Here is a 27,519-nt window from a genome sequence, read left to right as displayed (position 1 = left end):
CACCTAACACTACGGGCAATTTAGCATAGCCAATTCACCTAACCTGCACATTTTTGTGCTGTGGAGGAAACTGGAGCACCTGGAGGAAACCCACGCAGACACGGGGAGAATGTGCAAACTCCACACAGTCAGTCGCCTGAGGCGGGAAATGAACCCGGGTCTCTGGTGCTGTGAGGCAACAGTGCTAACCACTGTGCCACAGCAAAAAGCCAAAATCCTAGATAGAGAAGTTCAGTCATATCCTCAATGGTCCTCTCATGGTGTTAGAAACAATAAAAACAATCAAACCCTTGTCTAGTGAGAAAGCTCCAGCAGCTGATGGTCTCCCAGTTGAGAACTACAGGGCAGGAGATCAAGACAATCACTGAACTTGATCAGTCCACGTGGCAGCAAGTTTTCTGCCCATAAAACAACAATAATGCTTGCATTGTCCACTTGAAGAATAGGAAAGAAATTCACCAAACGTGCAGCAATCACATAGATATCCCACTCCTCTGCATCACTGGCAAATGTTTCACCAGTATCCTTCTAAATAGTTTTAATGCACATCTCAACCAGGATCTGCTGTCAGAGAGTCAGTGCAGTTTCAGTAATGGTTGAGGAATCACTGATATGGTGCTTACAGTTAGCTGGTGGAGGATGCCAAGAACAGGACATGGATCCTCAACAACTTGATTACTGATCTGACAAGACCAGTGGCAGGGTCTGCATGTAGGCCTATGGGAAAGTAATGGTGAAATGCAGCTGCCTTAAGCAGTTCCATGCTCACCCAGCCCCAGACAATGAAGAGATATATTCCCAGTCACAGATGGAGTGAAACAGATTGCCCATCTTCTGAAATGGCACGGCTGGTATCAGAATAAGATATCACAGAGATGAAAACCTTTCCAGTCTGAGACGAAAACATTTCCAGTCTGAGACAACTCCTAGCAAAGACATATCTCATGATGTCCTGTTTCCCAATGACTGTGAATCAGCTACAGACTCAGGAGTTCAACATGCAATATAGGATAGTGTTATGAACCAGAACAGATCCAGTCTAGCCATTCATTACCAAAACCCTTGCCCCCTCCTCAGTATTATAAGGAGATAATTATAACAGTTCGGGATGAAGTTATTTTAAGTTCACTGTAAAGTCCTGTGTTCCAGACATGATTCAATTGGTGCACCACTAGGCTTTAATCAAAACACACATTATCCTTACAACACAGTTAAAGCACCTAAAAAAGAATTTGCATTACGTTAACTTTACTGAAATACTTAACAAGATAATGTATTATTTAACCACTAATCATCAACTGAGTCAATATAGGCAGCATCCCTCAAATACATCCTTTGACAAAAATGCAATTCAGCAAAGCAGCTTTGTTTCTCATGTGCTAACTCTCTCCAGCCCAGAGAAAAAGTTAATCTGCCCCTTTTGATTTTTAAGAGGAAGTCTCGCTGTCTTAAGACCCTAGCAGCAGAGAACTCGAGCTTTTAGCTTCGGCAGCTAGCAGAAATCTTCTCACCAACTGAAAGGAAACTAAGAAACTTTCTGACTCTATGTGAGCCCTGAGCTCGCCCTCTCATGATTCTTTTGTTTCAGAGACAACTTAAAAGCTGTTCACCAACAGCCTGTCTGAAGATGATATTCTGGCACCACTGTGACAACATCTCTCTGAAAGGAAAACAGGGTAGAAAACATCTCTCAAAGGTTCAGTACCTTAACAATGAACATGTTCTGCACTGTGTGTGACAACATCAACCACTTAGTTCAGCAGCACACTCTTTTGAGCTGTCTTATTCACAAGATTCATGGACAAATTACTAAAGCAAGTGTCCATTGGCAAAAGACTACATCATGGTGGGAACAAAGAAGACTAACTTTAAAGCCCTTGCTCCTCTACACATGCAAGATTTGGTATGTGCGTTAGCCAGGGCCTGAGATAGGGTGCATATAGTCAAATTACGAGCCCTTATATCTCTTTGGGGACCAGCCTTTATGGCTGATTAGCCTATCATTTAGTACTGTCAATGTCCAAAGCAGTCAATCTGGCATCTAGATTATTCGGATTGATGAGTTAATTGGTTCTGAACCATAGCAATGATTGGCTAAGTAGCAGGATGTGGCAGTTCACCAATCACTCCTTTTCTGTATACCTCAAGGGATTGTGTCTGGGCTTCAACATTGATCATTGCTCAATCTTCATTCCTCTTTGGACATAACTACAGGTTGTGCAAGGGATAATTGGTGACAGTTGATTCTAAGCAGGTTCCCCATACTCACCTCTTAACAGGCAGGGTCCTCCTCAAGATTGAGAGAGAGTAATATTTATCAATGAAGTTAAGAAAATAATGTGGGCAAAATCGTACTTGCCAATGGCAGAATGACAGGAGTGAGAGGAACATGAGTGAGACACAAGAACTTAGAGACAGAAGAAGACCCTCATGTATTTAAAAGATTTAGCATGATGATGGGAATGTTAGCCAGTTAACCATTGTAGGACATTAAATATGTTAGCGAAGCAGACGAGAGAAGCTGATAATCTGTAGGGACTTCCAATACTGGGCTCATGTCACGTTGATCAAAATCAGCAAACTCCTTCCTAATCACAGATAAAATTGTGTGTTCCAATGCATTTACGAGTGTGTGAAAGAATCTTATCACTAGCAATTGGGTAAGAATTTTCAACGAGTGATATGGGGTTAGAAATACAGTAATTCTTAGTTTCCTTTAAAAAAAACTAACCTGTTGTACAGGAATCTGTTGTGAAGCTGGCACTGTTGTGACTTTATCAGTCTGTGAAAGTTCTGTTTTACCAAGAAAATGCTGTTGACTCTGGCTGGTGATCACCACTGTTGCTCTTCTATTGTACACTGATGGACTATGGTCACCTTCAACTTTCAGTGCTATTACTCCATGGTACTAAACAGGAAGAGAGGAATTAATCAGAAAATTCTAGACAACGTTAATATAATAAAGCAATACATCAAGCTCAGATCCAGAATAAAATATTCCCCCAAAAGTTTACTAATTTCATGGAAACATGTTAGACAAGTTTCCAGAAAAAAAGTCTCCAGGTTTAAAAATGGCAAATGTCATTCAATTATTTTAGAGAAGGCCTATCTGGACCTTCTCTAAACCATAACTGTGGACCTGTCTGGTTGAATTAAATTTAGAGAGGATACTGGAATCTATCATCAATGACGTGCTGAACTACCCATTGAATGTGCTTTGAGATTTTCTAGTCTATGTAACATACCACAAAAGTCACATCCTTGTTGAGACAGACATCTTGAGGTTTACCTTCAACACTATTGCTTGGCTTCAATGTCAAAGACAGTGATATATAGTCAGGGTTCTGTACTTAGTGATGTCTTTTTTTAATTTACTCATGGGACGTGGGAATTGTTGTCTGGCCAGCATTTATTGCCTTTGCCTAGATGCCCTTGAGAAGGTGGTGGTAACTGGCTTCTTAAAGCACAACAATCCACATACTGTAGGTAGACCCACAATGCCCTTAGGGAGGGAATTTTGTTACTGTAACATACCTGTTACTAACTGATTGAAGCTTCAGCAGTGACTCCATTACAAAGAGACAATAACTGAGGGAAAGGTGGATTCCATTAAACTGGGATGTCACATGTCATGATGTCACATACTTCAAGGTACAGGCCTGACTGATCTGGAACTCTATGCCATTATACAGTCCTCACCACCATCACTCATGTTCCACTCACACATCACAATCAAAATGCAACAAGGAAACTGTGCCCTGCAGCAATAACATGCTACAGCCAGCATTAACATGATGATCGTGGGATGTCTCTCCCTTACTAGGGAGGAGTCCAATCCCTGGAAGCTTCCAATTCATCTGACTGGCAAACAGCTCCAGACAGCATTGGAAGTCATGTAGATTACAGCACAATGTTCCAAAAAGACACAGACAAAGCAAGTAAGTGGGAAAAGCTTTGACAAGTAGAATTTAATGTCAAGATGTGATGAGTTATGTATCATTCAATTTTGGGAATTTGTGATCACAGTTACTTAATATAAGTATGAGTTCTAAAACAGCATCACTGGACCCAAAATGTTATCTTGATTTCTCTCCACAGAAGCTGCCAGACCTGCTGAGCTTTTCCAGCAATTCCTGTTTTTGGTTTCTGATATCCAGTATCTGCAGTTCTTTCAGTTTTTCTCTCATATATGCGATTGACCATTTATATGGAATTTTCAGATACATTATTCAGTTTGTTAAGGAATAGAAATGTGTGTATGATACACTAGTCAATTAGATAAAGAACAAGGTACAATCCATGACAAATGAGGATAGATCACTGATACCAGAGGATGAACAGGTAATTGGTATGGAATGGGCCAATCTCATTAAAGTTGTGAAAGCAGTATCCTGCTCTCCTGCTGAAGTGATAGGGAACTCTTCCCTGGATCTTCCTTCGAGCTGGTCCATGTTCCATCTGAGGAAGACAGTTCTCTAACAAGGACTGCCCACTGGTCCTGAGCAATTGTTGATATGCTACATTTCTATTGGCAGGTAACTTAGAACATAGAACATAGAACAATACAGCACAGAACAGGCCCTTCGGCCCACGATGTTGTGCCGAACTTCTAACCTAGATTAAGCACCCATCCATGTACCTATCCAAATGCCGCTTAAAGGTCGCCAATGATTTCTGACTCTACCACTCCCACGGGCAGCGCATTCCATGCCCCCACCACTCTCTGGGCAAAGAACCCACCCCTGACATCTCCCCTATACCTTCCACCCTTCACCTTAAATTTATGTCCCCTTGTAACACTCTGTTGTACCCGGGGAAAAAGTTTCTGACTGAACCTTATGCTATATCAATCACCGATTTGAATTCTTTCAGTCAAAGAGAACTGGATAGCTACTTGTGACGTCAGGATGAACATCCTCTAATGGCCCACCTTCACCTGAAGATTAATTATCATTGTAAGAACAAAACTTCCTATTTCAAAACACTGCATTGATAAGAAGGTACATATGGTGCCAGATAGATATTTTTTGTCATCACAAATTAACAACTATTAGTGGTAAACCAGAGGATTGGGAAAGTTTTAAAGAACAATAAATGATGACCAAAAAATTATAATGAGAAAGGAGAAAATAAACTTTGAGGGAAACCTTGTAAGTAATATCAAGACAGAAAATAATCCTTCTAAAAATAAATAAAAAAGAAGAAAGAAGTTAAAGTGAGTATAGGCCCATTGGAGAATGAGGTTAGGAAATACTATTGGGGAATTATTGGAAAGAGAAGTTGGCATAAATATTTTGCACCCATCTTCTCAAAAGACGACACTAAAAGCATGCCAAAATTACTAAATACACAAGAGGAAAAAAGGACAGGAATTAAAATAATAACTTTCACTTGAGAGCAAATGCTGCAGAAGCTATTCGGTCTAAGAATTGGTGGCACAGTGGTTAGCACTGCTGCCTCACAGCACCAGAGACCTGGGTTCAATTCCCACCTCAGGCAATTGTCTGTGTGGAGTTTGCACATTCTCCCCGTGTCTGCGTGGGTTTCCTCCAGGTGCTCCGGTTTCCTCCCACAGTCCAAAGATGTGCAAGTTAGGTGATTTGGCCATGCTAAAATCGCCCGTAGTGTTAGGTGTAGGGGAATGGGTCTGGGTGGGTTGCACTTTGGAGGGTCCGTGTGGACTTGTTGGGCCGAAGGGCCTGTTTCCACACTATAAATAATCTAATCCCTGTACCAAATGGGATTTATCCTCAGTATTACAGGAGGTAGCTACAGAGATAATGGATTTTCTGGTAGTAACCTTCCAATAATCCTCAGATTTTGGAAAAGTTCCAGAGGAGAGGAGAGGATGAGTAGGTTGGGCCTGAACTCAATTGGAATGTAGAAGATTAAGAGGAAACCTGATTGAAACATACAAGATTCTTAAAGAATTTAATAGAAGTTCTGAGGAAGGCTCACTCAACCAAGACATTAACTCTGATTTCTCTCCACAAATGCTGCCAGACCTGCTGAGTTTTTTTCTGCAATTTCTGATTTTGCTTCTCAAAGGACTTGATAGGAAATGACCATAGATGCAGGAAGGTTGTTTCCTCTTGTGAGACAACCTAGGATCAGAGAGCATAACCTCAGATTAAGTGATGAATATTTAAAATAGAGATGAGGAGGAATTTCTTCTCTCAAAAGATTGTGAATCTGTGGAATCCTTTATCATAGAGGACTACTGAAGCTTGGTCATTAAGTATATTCAAGGTTGAGATAGAACAGACTTTTAAGAAATCAGTGGTCTTGGGAAAAGGCAGGAAGTTGGAGTTGAAGGTGATCAGATCAGCAATGATCTAATAAAATAGTGGAGCAGGTTCAATGGGCTAAATGGAGTACTTCTGCTCCCATGTCTTATAGTCAATGCTGTGTTGTGATCTTGGTGATCCTGATTATTCTTGTGGTGAACTTTCTTATACTTTCCTTTTGCCTTTATTTACTAGAAATTTATTTGAGGAAGGCTAATTACCTTGGTAGCAACAGTACAATCTGGTCTCCTGCTACACAGGAAATACTAGAAACATCCATTTTTAAAGGCACCTGAATTTCCAACAGCTTTTTAGACCAGGAAAGTTAAATGATTCAGTGGTGAGAAAGTAAAAACTGGTAGAATGATTGTATGTGTTCATGACCTTAATTTCCTGTTCAAGGTCAGAACTCCAATACTGAGATCAAATACAGGCTGTTTCCACTCTAAATTGGAAATATTGACTAATAGCAAAGGGACATAATTTTAAGGTGAAAGGTAAGAGGTTTAGAGTAGTTTTCAAGAAAAGTTTCTTTTCAAACAAAGAATGGCAGGGGTCTGGAATGCACTACCTGGGAGGGTAGTTGAAATGTGTAACCTCACACCCTTTAAAAAGAACTTGGATGGACACTAAGTGTCATACCATTGACTGGATCCAACACAATTTAGATGTAAAATCATTTTAAAATTTACCTGACATAGCAATTAAATACAGAGTGTGGCAGACATTTACTAAATTATCAGATTAAGGAATCAGAGAATGATACAGCTTTGGATAGGTTGTTCACTCCATTAAGTCTGTACTGATCTTTCAGTACATATATCCTATTAGTGATGATGTGAAAGTGCCTTCATCTGACAAAGGACAGCACTCTGAAAACTTGTGATTTCAAATAAATCTGTTATACCATGACCTGGTCTTGTGTGACTTCTGACTATATCCAATAGACTCACTCTTTTGCCATCACCCTGTCGCAGGTTTCCATTTCGTTTTTGTTTTCAATTATCATTAGATGAAAAGAATTTATAGAATTTTTTTAATAGAATCCCTACAGTGTGGAAACAGCCCCTTTGGCCAACAAATCCACACAGACCCTCCGAAGAGTAACCCACCCAGTCCCATTCCCCTACTTCTCTACATTTATCCCAGATTAATGCACCTAACCTGCATGTCACTCAACACTATGGGCAATTTACCATGGTCAATCCACCTAACCTGCACATCTAAGGAAAGAGAAGGAAGTGGATCCTTCTCTCCAGATTTCACTACCTCTGGATAATCCTGTTCCATGTGACCAAAGATCTGCAGGTTGGGAATTTGCCTTTTCAATTACATGAAGACTCTCAGAAACTCCCAGTCTGAGTAGACGTTATCCTCAAATCAAGGTGCAGCCAAAGATTTATCCAATACCTTTCTGCAGTGGTCTTTGAATTTGATTCCACTTCTCTTTCAGACATAAGAACATGATAGTGTCATAGACAATTCTCGACAGGGAGTCATCGAGTTATGGGGCAGCAGTCGTTAGCACTGCTACCTCACAGAGCCAGGTACCTGGGCCCATGTCCAGCCTTCGGCAACTGTCTGTGTGGAGGTTGTATGTTGTTCCAGTGTCTACATGGGTTTCGTGCAGGTGTTCCAGTTTCCTCCCACAGTTTAAAGATATGCAGCTTAGGTGGATTAACCATGCTAAATTCCCCATTGTGTCCAGGGGTATACAGGCTAGGTGTACTAGGAAATACTAGCAAAAAGTCTGTTTTAAAGGGACCTTAATTTCCAACAACTTTTTAAACCAGGCTAGGTGGTTAGCCATGCCAAATGCAGCAGTAGAGGGATGGGATCGGGTGGTGGGTCTGGGTAGGATGCTCTTCAGAAGGTCATTGTGGGCTCAATGGGCTGAATGGCTTCCTTCCTCACTGTCAGGATTATTCGAGAATGAAATATTTCCTCACATTGACCTGCTTTTTCACCAGTTACCTTAGATCTGTGTTTTATCATTACTGTCCTGTCTGTCACAAGAAACTGTATCACTTTGTTGATTCCACTGCTCTAAAGAAAACAATCCTAGCTTTTCCAGCCTCTGTAATCTCTGATTGTTGGTACCATGCTAGAAAATCCACTCTGTAGTCCTAACTTCTTAGCGTGCTATCCAGAATAATACTCAAGCTAACGCCTCACTAGTGATGTACAAAAAATCAAGGATCACCAGTTTATTTAAAGGTTATGGAAGACAGATGAATAAATGGAGTTGAGACCATAAAGAGAGGAGCCAGAATCCTATTGAATGGTGGAGCAAACATGAAGGGCTTAATGGCCTGCTCATGCCCCACATCCTATGTCCCCATGTCCCACTGGTAAATACAAGAATCCCATTTGCCTGCCTTTTCAAGTGTACTCAATTTGTCCTACACCCTCTAAAGAGTTGTCAATATTAACTCTTGGGCTGCTTTGTTCCTAAACCCTCTTTAAAAGTAGCACTGTTTTGCTAATATCACATTTCTTCAATGTACTAACATTTATTGCATCAACTGCTAACTAACTGTCCAGACTGTGCATTATGTCACAGAGTAATACTTTGGTCCAAGCAATCCATGCTGACCATAACCCCAAACTAAAGTACATCCACCTGCCTGTTTATGACCTGTATCCCTCCAAACATTTCTTATTCATAGAACAAAACAGCGCAGAACAGGCCCTTCAGCCCTTGACGTTGTGCCGACCTGTGAATATTCTCAGCTCGTCCCCCTACACGATCCCAAACTCATCCATTTGCTTATCAAAGGATTATTTAAATATCCCTAATGTGTTGACTACATTAACAGGTAGGGCATTCCATGCCCTTACCACTCTCTGCATAAAGAACCTGCCTCTGACATCTGTCTTAAATCTATCACCTTTCAATTTGCAGTTATGCCCCCTCGTACACACTGATGTCATCATCCTAGGAAAAGACTTTCACTGTCTACCCTATCTAATTCTCTGATCATCTTGTATGTCTCTATCAATCCCCTTTTAGCCTTCTTCTTGCCAATGAGAACAGGTTCAAGTCTCTCAGCCTTTCCTCATAAGACCTTCCCTCCAGACCAAGCAACATCCTTATAAATCTCCTCTGCACCTTTTCTAATGCTTCTACATCCTTCCCGAAATATGGGGACCAGAACTGCACACAATATTCCAAGTGTGGCCGCACCAGCATTTTGTATAGTTGCAGCATGATATTGCGGCTCCGGAACTCAATCCCTCTACGAACGAAACCTAACACACTGTATGCCTTCTTAACAGCATTATCTACCTGGGTGGCAACTTTCAGGGATCTATGTACATGGACTCCAAGATCCCTCTGCACATCGACACTACCAAGAATCTTTCCATTGACCCAGTACTCTGCCTTCCTGTTATTCTTCCCAAAGTGCATCACATTTAGTTGCATTGAACTCCATTTGCAACCCCTCAGCCCAATTCTACAGTTCATTCAAGTCCCCTTGCAACCTGTAACATTCTTCCAAACTGTCCACTACTCCACTGGCTTTAGTGTCTTCTGCAAATTTACTAATCCATCCACCTAGGCCTGTGTCTAAGTCATTTATAAAAATGACAAACAGCAGTGGTCCCAAAACAGATCTTTATGGCACACCACTAGTAACCAGTTCCTCTACTTATGTAAACACCTTTTAACTTTGTAACTGTACCTGCATCCACCATTTCCTCTGGAAATTCATTCCACACATGAACCACTCTCTGTGTAAAAAAAATGCCCCTCATTTCTTTTTTCAGATCTTTCTCCTCTTATACCCTAGTCTTGAAATTCCTAACTTAGGGAAAAGATACCTGCCATTCAATTTATCTATACGCCTCATGATTTTATATACTTTTAACTTCCTATGCCCAATGAAAGAAGTCCCAGCCTATCCAGCCTCTCCTTATAACTCAAACCCTTCATTCCCTGCAACAGCCGAATATAGATTAACCTGATTATTAAGCTGGTTCTGAACCCTCTCCAGCTAAATAATATCCTTCCGCTAAGAGGGGGACCAAAGCTGGACACAATTCTCCAGAAGAGGCCTCACCAACATCCTGTGCAACCTTAACATAATGTCCCAACCCAAAGGTCTGAGCAATGAAGGCAATGTCCTTTCCAACCACTAAGATAAAACACAATCTTGAAGTCTAGGAGATTAAAAGGAGCAAAAACATTATTAAATCCATAAACAGATACGATAAACAATAACTGGAAAATAATTTTCCCATAAAGAATTTTAAACCCTTATTCTACACATAGACATTAATTCATAAGGAATCAATTCTCCACTGGAGGCTGGATGAGTAACTATGTCTCCACACTCAAATTTCAAAACAGATCATTAAAAATCACAAATATCCAAAATGAATAAATGCTGCCAACATGAATAAACTGGACTTTTGCTGGATTCTTATCAATTGCCTTTATAATTCTCATTGCTCTGTGAAGCGTACAATGCGGAAGGCAAAACAGTACAGTTTTGGATACTGTTGAGTGAGATGGCTCACCAGGGAAATCAGCAGCAATTGGTTTCATGGCAACATGGCTGGCTTGGCTGCACAGGAGGGCAAGAAAAAGAGTAGCAGGGGATTCAACTGTAAGGGGAATAGGTAGGCATTTCTGCGACTGCAAACGTGAGTTCAGGATAGTATGCTGCCTCCTTGATGTAAGGGTCAAGGAGGTCACGGAGTGGCTGCAGGACATTCTGGAGGGGGATGGTGAACAGCCACCTGTCGTGGTGCATACAGACATGAATGATACAGATTTTAAAAAATAGAATGAGGTCCTACAAGATGACTTTAGGGAGTTAGGAGTTAAACTAAAATGTTGGATCTCAAAGATAGTAATCTCAGGATTGCCACCAGTGCCACGTGCCAGTCAGAGTAAGAATGGCAAGCTGGCTTAACGGATGGCACTGGAGGGAGGGATTCAAATTCATGGGACATTGGAACTGTTTCTGGGGGAGATGAGACTAGTACAACCTGAACAGTGTGCACCTGGGTAGGAATGGAACCAATATCCTAGGGGCAGTGTTTGCTCATGCTGTTGAGGAGGGTTGAAACTAATATAACGGGGGGAATTAATGCAGGAAGGTGGAGGGAAGTAAAGTGGGGACAGAAACAAAAGACAGGGAGGGGAGAAATGAAAGTGGAAAGCAGAGAAACCAAAGACAAAAATCAAAAACGGCCACATTAGACCATGATTCTAAGTGGCCAATAAATGTTTTTTTTAAAAATGGCTCTGTGTTTCAATCCAATGAGCATTTGCAATAAAGTGGATGAATTTACTGCACAAACAGTTAATAATAGATATGATGTAATTGAGACCATAGACACCTGGCTCTAGGGTGACTAAGGATGGCAACTCAATGCCCAAGGTTATTCAATTTTCAGGAAAGGTAGACAGAAAGGAAAGGGAGGTGGGGCAGTGTTGCTGGTTAAGGAGGAGATTAACACAATAGTTAGCGAGAACACCAGCCTGGACAACATGGAATCAGTGTGAGTGGAGCTACGGAACACAAAATGGAAAAAGATGTTAATGAGAGTTGAATACAGATCACCAAACAGTAATTGTGATGTTGGGAATTGTAATAAACAGGAAATTAGAGATGCATGCAGTAAGAGTACGGCAGTTATTATGGGTGAATTCAATCTACATATTGATTGGACTAACCAATGCGATTGAGGAGGATTTCTTAAAATGTATGAGAGAGAGTTGCCTTAACCAATATGTCAAGGAACCAACTAGAGAGCAAGTGATCCTAGACTGGGTATTGTGTAATGAGAGAGGATCAATTAGCAACATTGTGGTGTGAGATCCTTTGGAGAATTACCATAATATGGCAGGATTCTTCATTAAGATGGAGAGTGACACAATTAAATCTAAAACTAGGGTCCTGAAACTAAAGAATCCTAACTCTGATGGTATGAGACATGCAATGGCTAGGATATGTTGGTCAAGGATACTGAAGGGATTGATGGTGGATAGGCAATGGCAAACATTTAAAGAACACATGGATGAACTTCAACAAATGTATTTAGTATTAGAGTAAAACAGGAAGGTGGCCCAACCATGGCTAACAAGGAAAATTAGAGATAATGTTAAAACCAAAGAGGAGGCAAATAATTGGCCAGAAAAAGCAGCAAACTTGAGGAGAAGGAGAAATTTAAAACTCAGCAGAGGAAAACAAAGGGTTTAATTCAAAAGGAGAAAATAGAATATGTAAACAAGTTTGCGGAATACATAACAACTGACTGCAAACTCTTCTACAGATATGTGAAGAGAAAAAGATTGGTGAAGACAAATATAGGTCCATTGTAGTTTGAATCAGGTGAATTCATAATGGACATCAGAGGTAGCAGACCAGTTGAATAAATACTTTGGATCTGTCTTCATTAAGGAGGACACAAATAATCTTCAGGAAATGCCAGGAGCAGAGGGTCAAACATGAAGGAGGAACTGAAGGAAATTCTTATTAGTCAGGAAATGGTATTGGGGAAATTGGATTAAAAGCGAGGAAGTCCCCAGAGAGTCATGCTGTGCAATTCAGAGTACTTAAGGAAGTGGCCTGAGAAATAGCGTACACTATTGCTGATCATTTTCCAGCATTCTGTAGACTCTGGAATTGTTCCAGTGGACTGGAGGATAGCTAATGTAACTCTACTCTTATAAAAGGAGGGAGAGAGAAATGGAGAATTACAGGCTGGTTAACCTGACATTAGTGGTGGGGAAAATGCTGGAGTCAATTATTGAGGATGTAATAACTGAGTATTTGGAAAGCGGAGATTGAACGGTCCCTCTTCAGCATGGATTCACTAAAGAAATATCTTGCTTGACAAATCTTCTGGAATGTTTTGAGGATATAATCAGCAGCGTGGACAAGGGTGAATCAGTAGATGTTGTGTATCTGTATCTGTATCAAAAGCCTTTAGACAAAGTTTCACACAAGAGATTGGTCAGGAAAATTAAAGCTCATGGTATAAGAGGTAATGTATTGACATTGAAAGAGAACTGGTTGCAGACAGGAAGCAGAGAACTGGAATAAATGGATCCTTTTCAGAGTGGCAGGCATTGACAAGCATGGTGCTACAGGGCTCAGTGCTGGGCCCCATTTGATCACATTAATGATTTAGATGAAGGAATTGAATGCTATATCTCCAAACGTGCAGATGACACTAACCTGGTTGGCAGTGTGTTCTGTGAGGTGGATGCTAATACACTGCAGAGTGACTTGGATAGACTGGCTGAGTGGGCAAATACTTGGCAAATACAACATAATGTGGATGAATGTGAGGTTGCCCACTTTGGTCGCAAAAACAAGGCGGCAGATTTTTTTTTGAATAGTGGTAGCTTAGGCAAAGGTGAGGTGCAAGGAGACCTGAGTGTCATGGTGGAACAGTTGCTGAAGTTTGGCATGCAGGTGCAGCAGCCAGTGAGGAAAGCTCATGGCATGCTGGCCTTCATAGTGAGAGGGTTTGTATATTAGATTAGATTACTTACAGTGTCGAAACAGGCCCTTCGGCCCAACAAGTCCACACCGCCCCGCCGAAGCGCAACCCACCCATACCCCTTACCTAACACTTCGGGCAATTTAGCATGGCCAATTCACCTGACCTGCACATTTTTGTACTGTGGGAGGAAACCGGAGCACCCGGAGGAAACCCACGCAGACACGGAGAGAATGTGCAAACTCCACACAGTCAGTCGCCTGAGGCAGGAATTGAACCCAGGTCTCTGGCGCTGTGAGGCAGCAGTGCTAACCACTGTGCCACCGTGCCGCCCTTTGGAGTAAGGATGTCTCTTGCTGCAGTTATACAGGGCCTTGGTGAAGCCAAACCTGGGGTATTGTGTGCAGTTTTGGTCCCTTAGTCTGAGGAATGACACTCTTGCTATTGAGGGATTCCAGCGAACATTCACTAGACTGATTCCCAGGATGGCAGGACTGACATATGAGGAAAGACTGGATCGACTGAGCTCGTACTCGCTGGAAAGTAGAAGAATGAAGGGGGGTCTCATCGAAACATGCAAAATCCTGTTGTGACTGGACAGGCTAGACATGGAAGAATGTTTCTGATGTTGGGGAAATCCAAAATTAGGTGTTATAGTCTAAGAGTAAGGCGTAAGCCATTCAGGACTGAGATGAGGAAGAATTTCTTCACTTAGAGTTGTGAATCTGTGGAATTCTCTCTCGCAGGAAGCTGTTGGGGCCAGTTCATTAGACATATTCAAGACGGTGCTGGATGTGGCCTTGCAGCTACAGGGATGAAGGCGTATGGAGAGGAACCAGGAATGGGATACTGAAATTGCATAACTAGCCATGATCATATTGAATGGTGGTGCAGGCTCAAAGGGCCAAATGGCCTTCTCCTGCACCTATTTTCAATGTTCCTATGATGTTAACAAAGTCTTAGCTTTAAATTTAATCAATTACAAAGGATGTCTTCTGTATTTTCTTTCGCAGAAAGTTTTTTGCATCAGTTTATCATCAGCATTCTCTGGGGAGATGGTAATACCATAGTTATGCTTCTGGAATAACAATCTCATGCCTCAAGCTAATGCTGTTTTCAGCTCCTATCACAGTAGTTAGTGTAATTTACATTCAGTTATTAACATCTGCAACATAGTGTCAGTAAAGGTGCCATGCCAATTATCCAACTACCTATTGTAAAAATCCACATTAATGCCCTTTAGGGAAGGAAATCTGCCATCCTACCTTGACTGACCCACAGTAATGAGGTTGATTCTTAGAAACAAAGAAACATAGAAAATGGGTGCATGACTTGGCCATATGTCTAGCTCCCTCTAGAATATATCTAACTAATTTAGCCCCAACAGTGCCATCCCCAATGACCTCAGCAAGCCAATCAGTCCAAAGGCAATCAAGGATGGGAAACAAATGCTGGTCCAGCCAGCATTACTGACATCACATACAAGATTAAAAAACAATTCTAAACACATTGTTCCAAGATTCTATATTCAAATCCCAATCGAGGACAGAAGTGAAGACCAATACTCTACTGTAACACAGACAAAATGCTGCGTGCAGATACCTTGGTCAATATTTATCCTCAATCAATATCATTAGAATAGGCTGTGAGACAAGAGTTATTTTTTTCTTTCAGGACACATGTAACTTTAAGAGTTTCTGTCAAAAAGATGGGGTCATTGAATACAGTATGTGCTGATTTTTTCTATCCAAGATTTCTGATGGCATTTATAGAAGCCTAGTGTCAGTCCAAGAAATAAGAACCAACTCACTACACCCAGGCTGGAGTTGCTGCATTCAAAGCAATTCAAACACAAAACTCAAGCGTAATGTGAATTTCTGCTGTACTGTTTAAAGAAATTTTAAAATGAGTCTAAAATCTTAACACATTGTAGGATCATTGCTGATCATTTTCCTCAATTTTCAGTTACCATTAGTTTCTTCTTGGAGGGTGGTTTCAGAGGGAACTGCTGCATCACATCCCCTTGGGACTTTTTCAAGTCTTCATGCAAGTTAGTCATTGCCATTCCTTCCACTAGGCTACTGTTACTCTTGAGATTAGGGATGGTCGAGGAACCTGAAGCTAGTCTCTCTCTCAGCACTCTGCCTGGTGGATTCTCTTCATTTCTGTCATTCATGAAGGCAAGAGTGCAGCGATCTATGACACAAGAAAGGGTGTAGAAATATAATAAATATTGACTTGGAGAAGGAGACTTCATACCATGCAGTTTATGCTTTACCTTTTTCTCCATCAATGATCTTAATCAATATCTTTGCCTTTGCACCAAGAACTGCATTGATTGGCGATGTTAGTAACACTTCAAATGATTCCTCATTTTCTTCCAATTTGTCATTAGTAATGACTATATTCCAACACTTCACTGACACACCTGCACAAAAAAGAAAATTCCACGCAGAATGATGATAAAACAGGACAAATATATTGTATCCAAAATTAGATGTCAACAGCAGGGTGCTAAAAAAGTCTCTAAGTATTCAAAAACCTTAATATGTTTCTATAAGATTCTAATTGTGTTAGATGATATTAAATAAGTGGGGCAATTTTTGAAATGTGCATTGAATGGACATAATCTCACCTCCTGAAAGTACACACCAGCATTTTTCATACAATGTGGGCATCACTGGCTGGGCCAGAATTTATTGCTAATCCCTAATTGCTCTGGAGAAGGTGGGGTGAGCTGTCTTCTTGAAGTGCAGTAAGCATTTGGATTACAGATACAAAGGAAAGCATTGCGGGATTTTCAACTAGCAACAGTGAGGGAATGGTCACGTACTTTGGGTCAGGATGGTATGTGTCTTGGAGGGGAATTTTCAGATTTGCACACCCAGAAATGTGGTAATGCTTCTGCGTTTGATTAGATTAGATTAGATTACTTACAGTATGGAAACAGGCCCTTCGGCCCAACAAGTCCACACCGCCCCGCCGAAGCGTAACCCACCCATACCCCTACATCTACATCTACATCTACATCTACCCCTTACCTAACACTACGGGCAATTTAGCGTGGCCAATTCACCTGACCTGCACATCTTTGTGATTGTGGGAGGAAACCGGAGCACCCGGAGGAAACCCACGCAGACACAGGGAGAACGTGCAAACTCCACACAGTCAGTCGCCTGAGGCGGGAATTGAACCCGGGTCTCTGGCACTGTGAGGCAGCAGTGCTAACCACTATGCCACCGCGCCACCCACGGAAGATGTTATCGAAGGAACCTTGGTGAATTAATGTGGTGGACAGTACACATTGTTGCATCTGTTTCTGGCTAACAATATTAAAGTTTCTGGGAGACAATGTTAAAGTTTATGTTATTTCGTCCTGGACAGCATCGAGTTTCTTGAGCATTTTTGGAAGTGTATTAATCCAGGCAATCCATCACATTCCTGACTTGTACCTTGCAGATAGTAGGCAGACTTTGGGGAATCAGGAGGCAAGTTACCTACTTCAGGATTCCTAGTCTTTGATCTGGTCTGTAGCCACAGTACTTATATGGCTAGTACAGTTAAGTTTCTTTTGAATGGTAACTCCCAGAATCTTGTTAATGGGGGTTAGGAATGGTGATGCCATTGAATGTTAAATCTGACCACAAAACATGGATTCCAATTGAGGAGATACTTCACAGTGTGAAGAATGACTGATATTTGATAACAATTTACTGATATAGTTTTCTGGTTGCCAAGATTCAACATGACAGCTCTCACTTAGAAAATTGGCTTGTCTTGTCGAAGCAAAGCTGAATTATTCATGCCCAACTCACGTACCAGCAAAATTTCCTTGCTGGATAGAGTAGGCAAATTAGTTGCAAAAACAACTCCAGTATCCTTTGATATTATGGTATGGTCTCATCACACATTACTTCCTCCAAACTAAACATGCCACATAGTAATTTAAATTGTTCATTAGCACAGAACTAGAATATTGCTGAAAAAAGGACTCTAACACCCATGTTTTAGTGTCAGTCTGTGTGTTTGTGGAGGGGGAATTTTATACATGGATTAGAATTTTAACTAGCAGAGTTATATGTTGTCGGTCATAATTATTTATCTGTAGTTTGTATCTATTCATATATAATAATAGTCATACTTAGAGTCATAGAGATGTACAGCAGAGAAACAGACCCTTCAGTCCAACCCATCCATGCTGACCAGATATCCCAACACAATCTAGTTCCACCTGCTAGCACCCGGCCCATATCCCTCCAAACCCTTCCTATTTATATACCCATCCTCTTAAATGTTGCAATTGTACCAGCCTCCATCACATTCTCTGGCAGCTCATTCCATACACATACCACCCTCTGCGTGAAAAGGTTGCCCCTTAGGTCTCTTTTATATCTTTCCCCTCTCACCCTAAACCTATGCCCTCGAGTTCTGGACTCCCCAACCCCAGGGAAAAGACTTTGTCTATTTATCCTATCCATGCCCCTCAATTTTATAAACCTCTATAAGGTTACCCCTCAGCCTCCGATGCTTCAGGGAAAACAGCCCCAGCCTGTTCAGCCTCTCCCTGTAGCTCAGATCCTCCAACCCTGGCAACATCCTTGTAAATCTTTTCTGAACCCTTTCAAGTTTAGCAACATCTTTCCAATAGGAAGGAGACCAGAATTGCACGCAATATTCCAACAGTGGCATAACTAATATCCTGTACAGCTGCAACATGACCTCCCAACTTCTGTACTCAATATTCTGACCAATAAAGGAAAGCATACCAAACGCCTTCTTCTCTATCCAATCTACCTGCGACTCCACTTTCAAAGAGCTATGAACCTGCACTCCAAGGTCTCTTTGTTCAGCCACACTCCCCAGGAATTTACCATTAAGTGTATAAGTCCTGCTAAGATTTGCTTTCCCAAAATGCAGCACCTCGCATTTATATGAATTAAACTCCATCTGCCACTTCTCAGCCCATTGGCCCATCTGGTCCAGATCCTGTTGTAATCTGATGTAACCCTCTTCGCTGTCCACTGCACCTCCAATTTTGGTGTCATCTGCAAACTTACTAACTGGAGCTCTTATGCTCGCATCCAAATCATTTATATAAATGAGAAAACGTAGAGGGCCCCGCACCGATCCTTGTGGCACTCCACTGGTCACAGGCCTCCAGTCTGAAAAACAACCCTCCACCACCACCCTCTGTCTTCTACCTTTGAGCCAATTCTGTATCCAAATGGCTAGTTCTCCTTGTATTCCATGAGATCTAAGCTTGCTAATCAGTCTCCCATGGGGAACCTTGTCGAACGCCGTATTGAAGTCCATATAGATCACATCTACTGCTCTGCCCTCATCAATCCTCTTTGTTACTTCTTCAAAAATCTCAATCAAGTTGGTGAGACATGATTTCCCACGCACAAAGCCATGTTGACTATCTATAATCAGTCCTTGTCTTTCCAAATACATGTACATCCTGTCCTCAGGATTCCCTCCACCAAGTTGCCCACCACCGAGGTCAGGCTCACCGGTCTATAGTTCCCTGGCTTGTCTTTACCATCATACTTGTTAAGAACAGAAACATGCACCTTTCTAAACTATTGAACTCATGTGATGCTTCTGGGAATTGATTTTCAGTGTACTATCCCAGTGAGCAGGGAGTCTGTTTTGACTCAGCAAATGAGATGGTTGCTGTTTTCTGGTTCATTTCTCAGAGCAATACCTTGACCAATTGAAGTCAACCAGCCTAATTTCAATGTAAAAAAAGCTTGGCAGATAATTGTGAGTCATCATCTAACTGGTGTATTCTCCATGGGAGCAACCTTATCAACAAGAGTCCACTTACCAACCAATCAGCACTTTCCCATCAAAGAATAAATCTTCTATCTCCTTTACTTCGAAATTTGTGTGAATTGTCCTGATAAGTGCAAGATTAAAAGCTTTGACGAATTGTTTTTTTTCAGCAATATATGGCTATTAGTTTATCTTAGCTGAGATCAAGTAATTCTATTCCCCATACAACACTATATATTGCATTTCCCACTGGTGCATTCCTTCTTTTTAATCTTTGTTCGTCACTAGTCTGTGTTAACCATAAGGGTCACGCTGAGCCCATTTAGTTCACATATGCTCCTGGAGACATCACCAGGTGACCACCATGATTCCAAACAACCATGACAGTTACACCCAATGAAATTACAACTTGAAATCTTCTGAGGGTCATCCAATGTGTCATCCAACACAATCATTTTAATATCTTTATCTTTAACAATTGAAATCTACCTGGATCAAACTGGATAAGGTTGGCAGAACTGTGAGTAAAATCTTTTCCAACCAAAGCTGAAATGCTGTTGACCTACAAAGAAATGAAGATCATAAACACCAAAAAATCTTACAAATACAAGTCGAACTGTAAAAAACATTGATTACATATGATAGAGGTGAGCATGTAACTTCATTTCAGCTAATGAAAATCAGAGAGCAGTTTGATAAAGGAATTAAATTGGGAGATAAATGGAGATTAATTCATGTAGGTTTAAGGAGATTTGAAAGAGATTTGTTATGTTTAAAACAATACTGTTATATTACATGGTCGCTAATGCTGCTTTCTCTTTATCTCTAAAAAAGGTGCTTCAACTCCTTGTAAACGACAACCCCTCTTGACTTAGATCTGTACTTGGTTTGCAAATATAACTCCCAAATGTAGTGTTTAAGATTTGGCTGACATCAGAAAGAGGGAAATCATGTGACCAGTTACATCAACATTATTTATGTTGATTAGATTAGCTTACTTACAGTGTGGTAACAGGCTCTTCAGCCCAACAAGTCCACACTGACCCTCCCACCGAGACCCATTCCCCGACATTTAACCCTTCAACTAACACTACTGGCAACTCACCTAACCTGCACATCTTTGGACTGTGGGAGGAAACCAGAGCAAACCCATGCAGACATGGGGAGAATGTGCAAACTCCACACAGACAGTTGTGTGAGGCGGGAATTGAACCTGGGTCTCTGGCGCTGTGAGGCAGCAATGCTAACCACTGTGCCACCATGCCGTGATATTGTTATAACATGTGAAAAAATATTTCTGATGTATAATTCAGATGTCAAGATCCTGATTTTGGTGGTTGGGTGATGGATGGGTTGTGAGGATGGGAAGTAAATAGCACAGATTTTCAGAACACAAGGAGAATCTTTCACAATCAGGCAGGCCAGAGGAGGGAGAGGTGCACCAGGTGTAGGGAGAGAGTTACAAAGTAGAATTTGAGGGTGAGTTGTTGGCAGTGATTGGTGGAGGCATAAAACTAGATGTGTAATGTTTGGAGTAGAATGATGACCAGTAATTATGATGAGGGAGATAGTTGAAAATCAGGGGTTCTCTTTTATTCATTCATGAAATGTGAGGTTACTGGGTTTATTGCCTATGGTTAAATGCCCTGAAGAAGGTAGAGATGAATTACCTGCTTAAACCTGCAATCCAACTGCTATACGGAAATACACAAGGTTGTTAGAAAAGGATTGCTGTTGCATAAGGGTGTAAAGGTCTGAGGAGTGTCATAAGCACCACCCAACTTAAATGAATTGTTGGAAGAATACTTCAGGGTTTTGAAAGAGTAATATTGAAAAATGCAAGATTCTGAAGTGGCTTGACAAGTTAGATGTTGAGAAAATGTTTCTACTAGTGGGGAAATGTAGAAATCAGTTACAGAATAAGAGGACACATTATCTGGGCCGACATGACACCAATCGTTAAAGTTCACTTGAGAATGTAACTTTTAAAAAAGTTCTGAATTTACATATGAAAGAACTGAAACCATCATGTTCATTCTAAAGATGAGAGACTTAACAAACAGTCCAGGTCTTTTTCAATATATAATTTCAGTTACATCACACTGTTAACTTTTACTATAAATTCTGTGTCTTACGACCTTATACTCCACAACCACATGATGAAGGATCAGCACTCCGAAAGCTTGCACTTCTGAATAAACCTGTTGGACTAGACGCTGGTGTTGTGTGATTTTTAACTTTGTACACCCCAGTCCAACATCGACATTTCCAAATCATTATTTTATAAACTTCTATCAGGTCCCCTCTCAACCTCCTACACTCTCCAGTGAAAAAAGTCCTAGCCTATTCAGCCTTTCTTTATAACTCAAACCTTCCATAACTCTCAACATCCTAACAAATCTCTTCTGAACTCTCTCCAGCTTCACAATATCCTTCCTGTGACTGGGCGACTAGAACAGGACACAGTGAGTAGCTGCTTGGAGAATAGGACTGTCTGCTGTTATTGTAGTAGTGGAGACAATTGTTGTTTGTATGAATGGATGTGATGCCATTCAAGTACACTGCTTTGTTCTGGATAATGATGAGTTTCTTGAACTTTGTTGGAGATGCTGTCTTTCAGGCAAGTAGGGAATATTCCATCTCACTGATGACTTGTGACTTGTAGATGACGGCCAATCGTAATCCCTAGGACATTAATAGTGGAAGATTCAGTGATGGCAATGCCATTGAATGTCAAAGGACAATGGTGAGACTGTGTCTTGCTAGAGATGGTCATTTTCCTGACACACAAATATTACTTGATATTCCTCAGCCCAAAACCTAGATATTATCCATCTTGAGCAGCATGAATGTATAGTATGTTTCATGACCTGACTTGTTACAAATGCCGCCAAATGCTGGATATTTATCATTACCATCCCACTACTAATCACAGAATACAGCAAAGATTATTTAATGAAGCAGCTGAAGATGATTGGACTTCTAGGACACTACCCTGAGGAACTCCTGCAGAGATGTCCTGAAGCTAAGATGACTGATCTCCAACAACCACAATCACTTTCCTTTGTGCTAGCTGTGACTCTGACCAGCAGACAGTTTCTCCCTTATGCCCATTGACTCCAATTTTCCTCAATGCCATACCCAACCAAATGTTGCCTCAATGTCAAGGTTAGCCACTCACCCCTCACCTCTGGAATTCATGTTTGAACCAAGACTCTGATGAGGGCAGGAGCTAAGTGGCACTGACAAAACTCAAACTAAGCATCAATATGGAGGCTTTTCATAGAATCCGTACAGTGCAGAGAGGGGCCATTTGGTCCTTTGAGTTTGTACCAAACTTCCAAACAGCATCCCACCAACCCCGCCATATCCCCATAATGCCACATTTACCATGGCTAATCCACTTCAGCTACACAATTTTTGACTGTGGGAGAAACCCATAGAGAACATCAAACTCCACACAGTAGTCACTCAAGCTGGAATCAAACTGGACCCATGGTGCTGTGAGGCAGCCAACGTTAACCACTCTGCCACTGTGCTGCCTCAAAATCTGTTCAGCAATTGCTACTTGATAGCATTGTTGATGACAAGTTCTGACAATTTAATGATAATTGAGAATGAAATAATAGGTTGGTACATGCCCAAATTTGATTTGTTCCTCTTTCTGTCTCCAGGGCACACCTGGTCAATTTTCCATATGGTTGGGTAGCCATGTTGTAGTCACATTTTCAGCTCTGATCTCCAGCATCTGCAGTCCTCACTTTCTCCTCGAAGGTTCTTGACTAGTAAGGGTTCAAGGATTATGAGTAGAATGTAGGAGAATGGGTTGAGAAACTTATCAGCAATACTTGAATAGTGGATTAGAATCATTGTGCCGAATGATCTAATTCTGCTCCTATATCTTATGGTCTTAACTTATGGTGTTATGGTTCCCCTGTACCAATTGTGTTTGTTGTATTCTCAAAGTACATGAATAAATCTGTAAAAATGATTTCCCTTCTATTAAACCACATTGGTTCTGTTTGACTGCAATAAGCTTTTCCTGCTATTTCTTCCTTAATAATGAATTCTTGCATTTTCCTGTTGACAAATGTTTATACTTTAATGTTTTCTTTCTCCCCCCATTCTTGGAACAGGGATGTCACATTTGCAGTTTTCCAATATGCTGGAACCTTCCCAGAACCCTGTGATTTCTGAAATATTTCCATTCCTTGTACATGGAATAGTGTAGGTGGGATGGGCTTCAGATTAGTATGACAGGGCAGCGCGACATCAAGTACGGAAGGGACTGTACTGTGCTGTAATGTTCTATGTTCCCCCACTACCACTGCAGCCACCTCCTGTAAAACCCTTTGTAGTCTATCAGGCCACACTATTTGTGTAAACAAAGGAGAAAATAGACAACTGCAGATGATGGAAATCAAAAATAAAAACAAATTGTTGGAAAACTCAGCAAGTATGGCAGCATGATCTGTTGAGCTTTTCCAAAACTGTTTTTGGTGATTTGTTTGCATCTGATCCCATTAATTTGTCAAATAGTTTGTTTCTTATGGCAGAGACTGTTACAAGATGTTTCCTCTCATAAGCACCTGCTATCTTTGAGGTATTTATTGTGTCCTCCATCATAAAAACTGATACAAAATATTGGTTGAAATTAATGTGCCATATTCCTGGTCACTAAATTCCCAATTGTTTTCTCCAATACTTCCACAGTTATTTTAGCTGCTCTTTCTTTTTTATATAACATAGATACAGACACAATCACACCCTTTTGCTGACTATCCTTATATTTCTTGCCAATTTACTTTCATAATCAATTTTGACCCTCTTTATTAACTTGTTAGTTGTCTGCTACTGTTCCTAAAATAATCCCAATCCCCTTGCCTACCACCTGTTTTTGACACTTTATCTTCTTTGATTTCTGATTGGATACTCTTCTTGATCACCTTTTGTTTGCTCTCATTGAGTCCTTCCTTTTGACTGAATTAAATTTTGACTGCCTGTTATCAACTCAAATGTCTGCCATTTCTCCTCCACTGGCTTCCTCTTTGTCTATTTTCCAGCTCATTTTAGGTAACTCTTTATTCATCCCATTATTTAAGTTGAGAGCACCGGTCATAGATCTGAATTGCTGTCCCTCAAACTGAATTTGAAATTCTCTGATGTTGTGATCACTACTCCCATGAAGTTACTTAACTACGAAAGCTCTTATTAATCCTACCTCACTACATATTACAATTTTTAAATTCACTCTTGGGCAATGGGCATTGCTGGCTGGTTAGCATTTATTGCTGCTGTAGTTGTCCTTGAGAAGAAGGTGGGTAAGTTTGTGGTTCACTAGAGCCTTAGGTAGAATGTAAATGAGGAAAATTTACCCTTCTGTAGTCTACATTGGCATAATCAGTCTCTCATGGGGATGGCAATTCCCAGAATATTGTATCCTCCTCTCAGGAACCTTTTCTGTGTATTCCCCAAGCTTCCGGAAGCTCCAGTTATTCTGCAGCTACATCCCTGTCTGATTGGTTGCTGTTGCTAAGTGACACTGCTGTTGTAGCCTCCCTGGGTACGGCCAACCCTGTCTCAGAGACAAATGGTATCAATGGTGTTGGTTGAATCATCTGGACTGCTCAGTAATCTGAGGGACTTCCCATTGTTGGTGAGCTGTGGTAACCTGCTGGTTTGTGGGTTTCCTCCAGACCAGTTCATCCCTCGGCTGCACTCTATATAACAATGGTCCTGTTTGAACCACCATCAACATTGGCATGAATTTCTCCACAAACATACAATTTCCAATATAGTCTCTCCTGTTTGGAAAGCTCTCGACCTTGCAGTTCCCACCCTTCTGGCCACCTGTCCTCTTGATTTGTTTCCATCACCTCTCTGGTCTATTCCAGCTGCAGTAAGCCAACCTTGTTCTCAGCTGGCAGTTGAACATTAAGAACGCCGACAAGCACTGGGACATCTCATGGGCCATGTTCCTTTATATGCTGAGGAACTTTTGGAGTCACCATCCTAGTGAACCCTTCCCTTGTGAGGCCTTTCAGGCCTGTTTCAAAGTTTGTACAAGTCAATCTGCCAGCCATTTATCACAGTATAATATAGAGCCCATCTCACATGTCGGACTCCGTGATTTTCCAGGTATTCCTCAAACTGTTGCACCCACAAATTGTGGACAGTTTTCACTCACAACTTGTTTGGGGTTCCTGAATCTGACAAACAGTTCATTCATTCAGTCTATCATTGCTTCCATTGACACTGACTTCATGACCGGCAGCTTGGGCCTTTTGGAATTGGCATCGATATTCACTAATAACATCTGTGCCTCTACTAGTCCCATGATATCCAAGTGAATCCGCTGCCACACTGAGGCTATTCCCATGGGTGAACGGGCAAAAATGGAAGCATGTTCCTTACTAGTGTGCAGGATTCACACAATCCCATTTTCTCAGCAACATGGGAGTCCAATTTTGGCCAGCAAAAGTAGTTCCTAACTATTTGTTCCATTTGTTTCACAGCAGAGTGCCTCTGGTGCACTTGTTCCAGCACCTTTTGCTTTTTCTGTCGCGCCTCACATTGGGCGGCACGGTGGCACAGTGGTTAGCACTGCTGCCTCACAGCGCCAGAGACCTGGGTTCAGTTCCTGCCTCAGGCGACTGACTGTGTGGAGTTTGCACATTCTCCCCGTGTCTGCGTGGGTTTCCTCCGGGTGCTCCGGTTTCCTACCAGTTTTCTACCAGTCCAAAGATGTGCAGGTTAGGTGAATTGGCCATGCTAAATTGCCCATAGTGTTAGGTAAGGGGTCGATGTAGGGGTATGGGTGGGTTACGCTTCGGCGGGGCGGTGTGGACTTGTTGGGCCGAAGGGCCTGTTTCCACACTGTAAGTAATCTAATCTAATCTAAACATCCATCTGATATAGACCACTCTCATCTTCTGGACACACATGATCGTAATTCTGGGTAGTTTGTCTTCCTTTCAAGTTCCAGCCTGGAGCATCCTTATTTTCTGTAATGGTAACCTTGATGTAGTATCTACATTGCTGTGCTTATCCGACTGGCAGCATCTCATTGCATACAAGACGAAGCCAGTGCTTATCTCTAAATACATGCTGCCACCATTGCCAGTATTCCTGTTTCCAGGCCAAAAATAGAGATTAGTGGCCTGTGGTCTATCAGCAGCCTTGAAAGCTGCTTTTATTGAACGGCTTCATGTCACACCAAACAACACCACAAGGCATTTTGGACGAACCCTCCAAATTCACAATGTTTCACTAACCTCTTTAAGGCGGCCACAAATTTGGGAATGGACTCTCTCTTTTTATTACTGCAGCCTTTTATAAAAACAGAGAAGTTCCATAATCATGGTTTTAGTGCAAAGTAAAATGCCAACAATTTGCATAGCTCTTGATATGTCTTTTCTACCAGTTTTCTTGTTGCACCAGTCTCCTTAGAATTCCAAGGTCTTGCTCCCAATGGTACTCAAGAAAACTGGTACCATTATGTCTTTTGCCATTTTGTTCATTTTTGAAATGTTCAGTGTACAGAAACTAACTTCCTATCCCGTCAAAAGATCTCATTGCTCAAAACTGGCCCACCATTTTGTTTTCCAGCTGATGGGATCATTCCTGTCACTCGAGTCTAGTAGCCATTTGCAGCCAGAGTCTGCTCAGTGAATGTTCTTGGTTGCAACATCACCAACTGTCTACCGCTCTTCCCAGCCATCAGCTCCTCACAACTGCCACTCTCAGCCCACGCCTTGGTGTGCACCATTTTTCACTGTGGTTAACTTCAGCCTGAGTATCCTCGTGACCACTTCCCTTGATGTTACCTCCGTAATCCCACACTTTTATGAAGTCCAGGTTCCTCCCGATTTTTTTTTTAAAAACTGTGTTCAGTTAATATCCAAATACTTTATTCAATTCAGTTTGTGGCCAGATCCCACTCACATGGACAATTATTCTATTTGTGGTTCATTAGAACCATTAGAACTAA

The 27,519-nt window shown here is 41.4% G+C and overlaps 1 protein-coding gene across 7 annotated transcripts in view; it reads right to left on the bottom strand.

Annotated features, from left to right (window-relative positions):
* Positions 1-27,519, bottom strand: part of frem1a (Fras1 related extracellular matrix 1a) — a 377,121-nt gene that overhangs the window by 8,401 nt on the left and 341,201 nt on the right. For 6 of the 7 annotated variants that reach the window (XM_072586891.1, XM_072586895.1, XM_072586892.1 and 3 more), the window contains 4 exons: positions 20,019-20,091; positions 16,030-16,179; positions 15,721-15,947; positions 2,732-2,908 (listed from right to left, as the gene is read on the bottom strand). In XM_072586891.1, coding sequence (XP_072442992.1) covers positions 2,732-2,908; positions 15,721-15,947; positions 16,030-16,179; positions 20,019-20,091 — 627 coding nt within the window. Of the gene's footprint in view, positions 1-2,731; positions 2,909-15,720; positions 15,948-16,029; positions 16,180-20,018; positions 20,092-23,219; positions 23,312-27,519 lie in introns of those variants that run through there. The other variant, XM_072586897.1, reaches the window with a different exon arrangement.

This window comes from Chiloscyllium punctatum, chromosome 2, assembly GCF_047496795.1.
Source record: "Chiloscyllium punctatum isolate Juve2018m chromosome 2, sChiPun1.3, whole genome shotgun sequence".
Classification (NCBI taxonomy): domain Eukaryota; kingdom Metazoa; phylum Chordata; class Chondrichthyes; order Orectolobiformes; family Hemiscylliidae; genus Chiloscyllium; species Chiloscyllium punctatum.
Note: the sequence above shows the minus strand (reverse complement) of the source record. Positions and strands in the feature narration are given on the sequence as shown.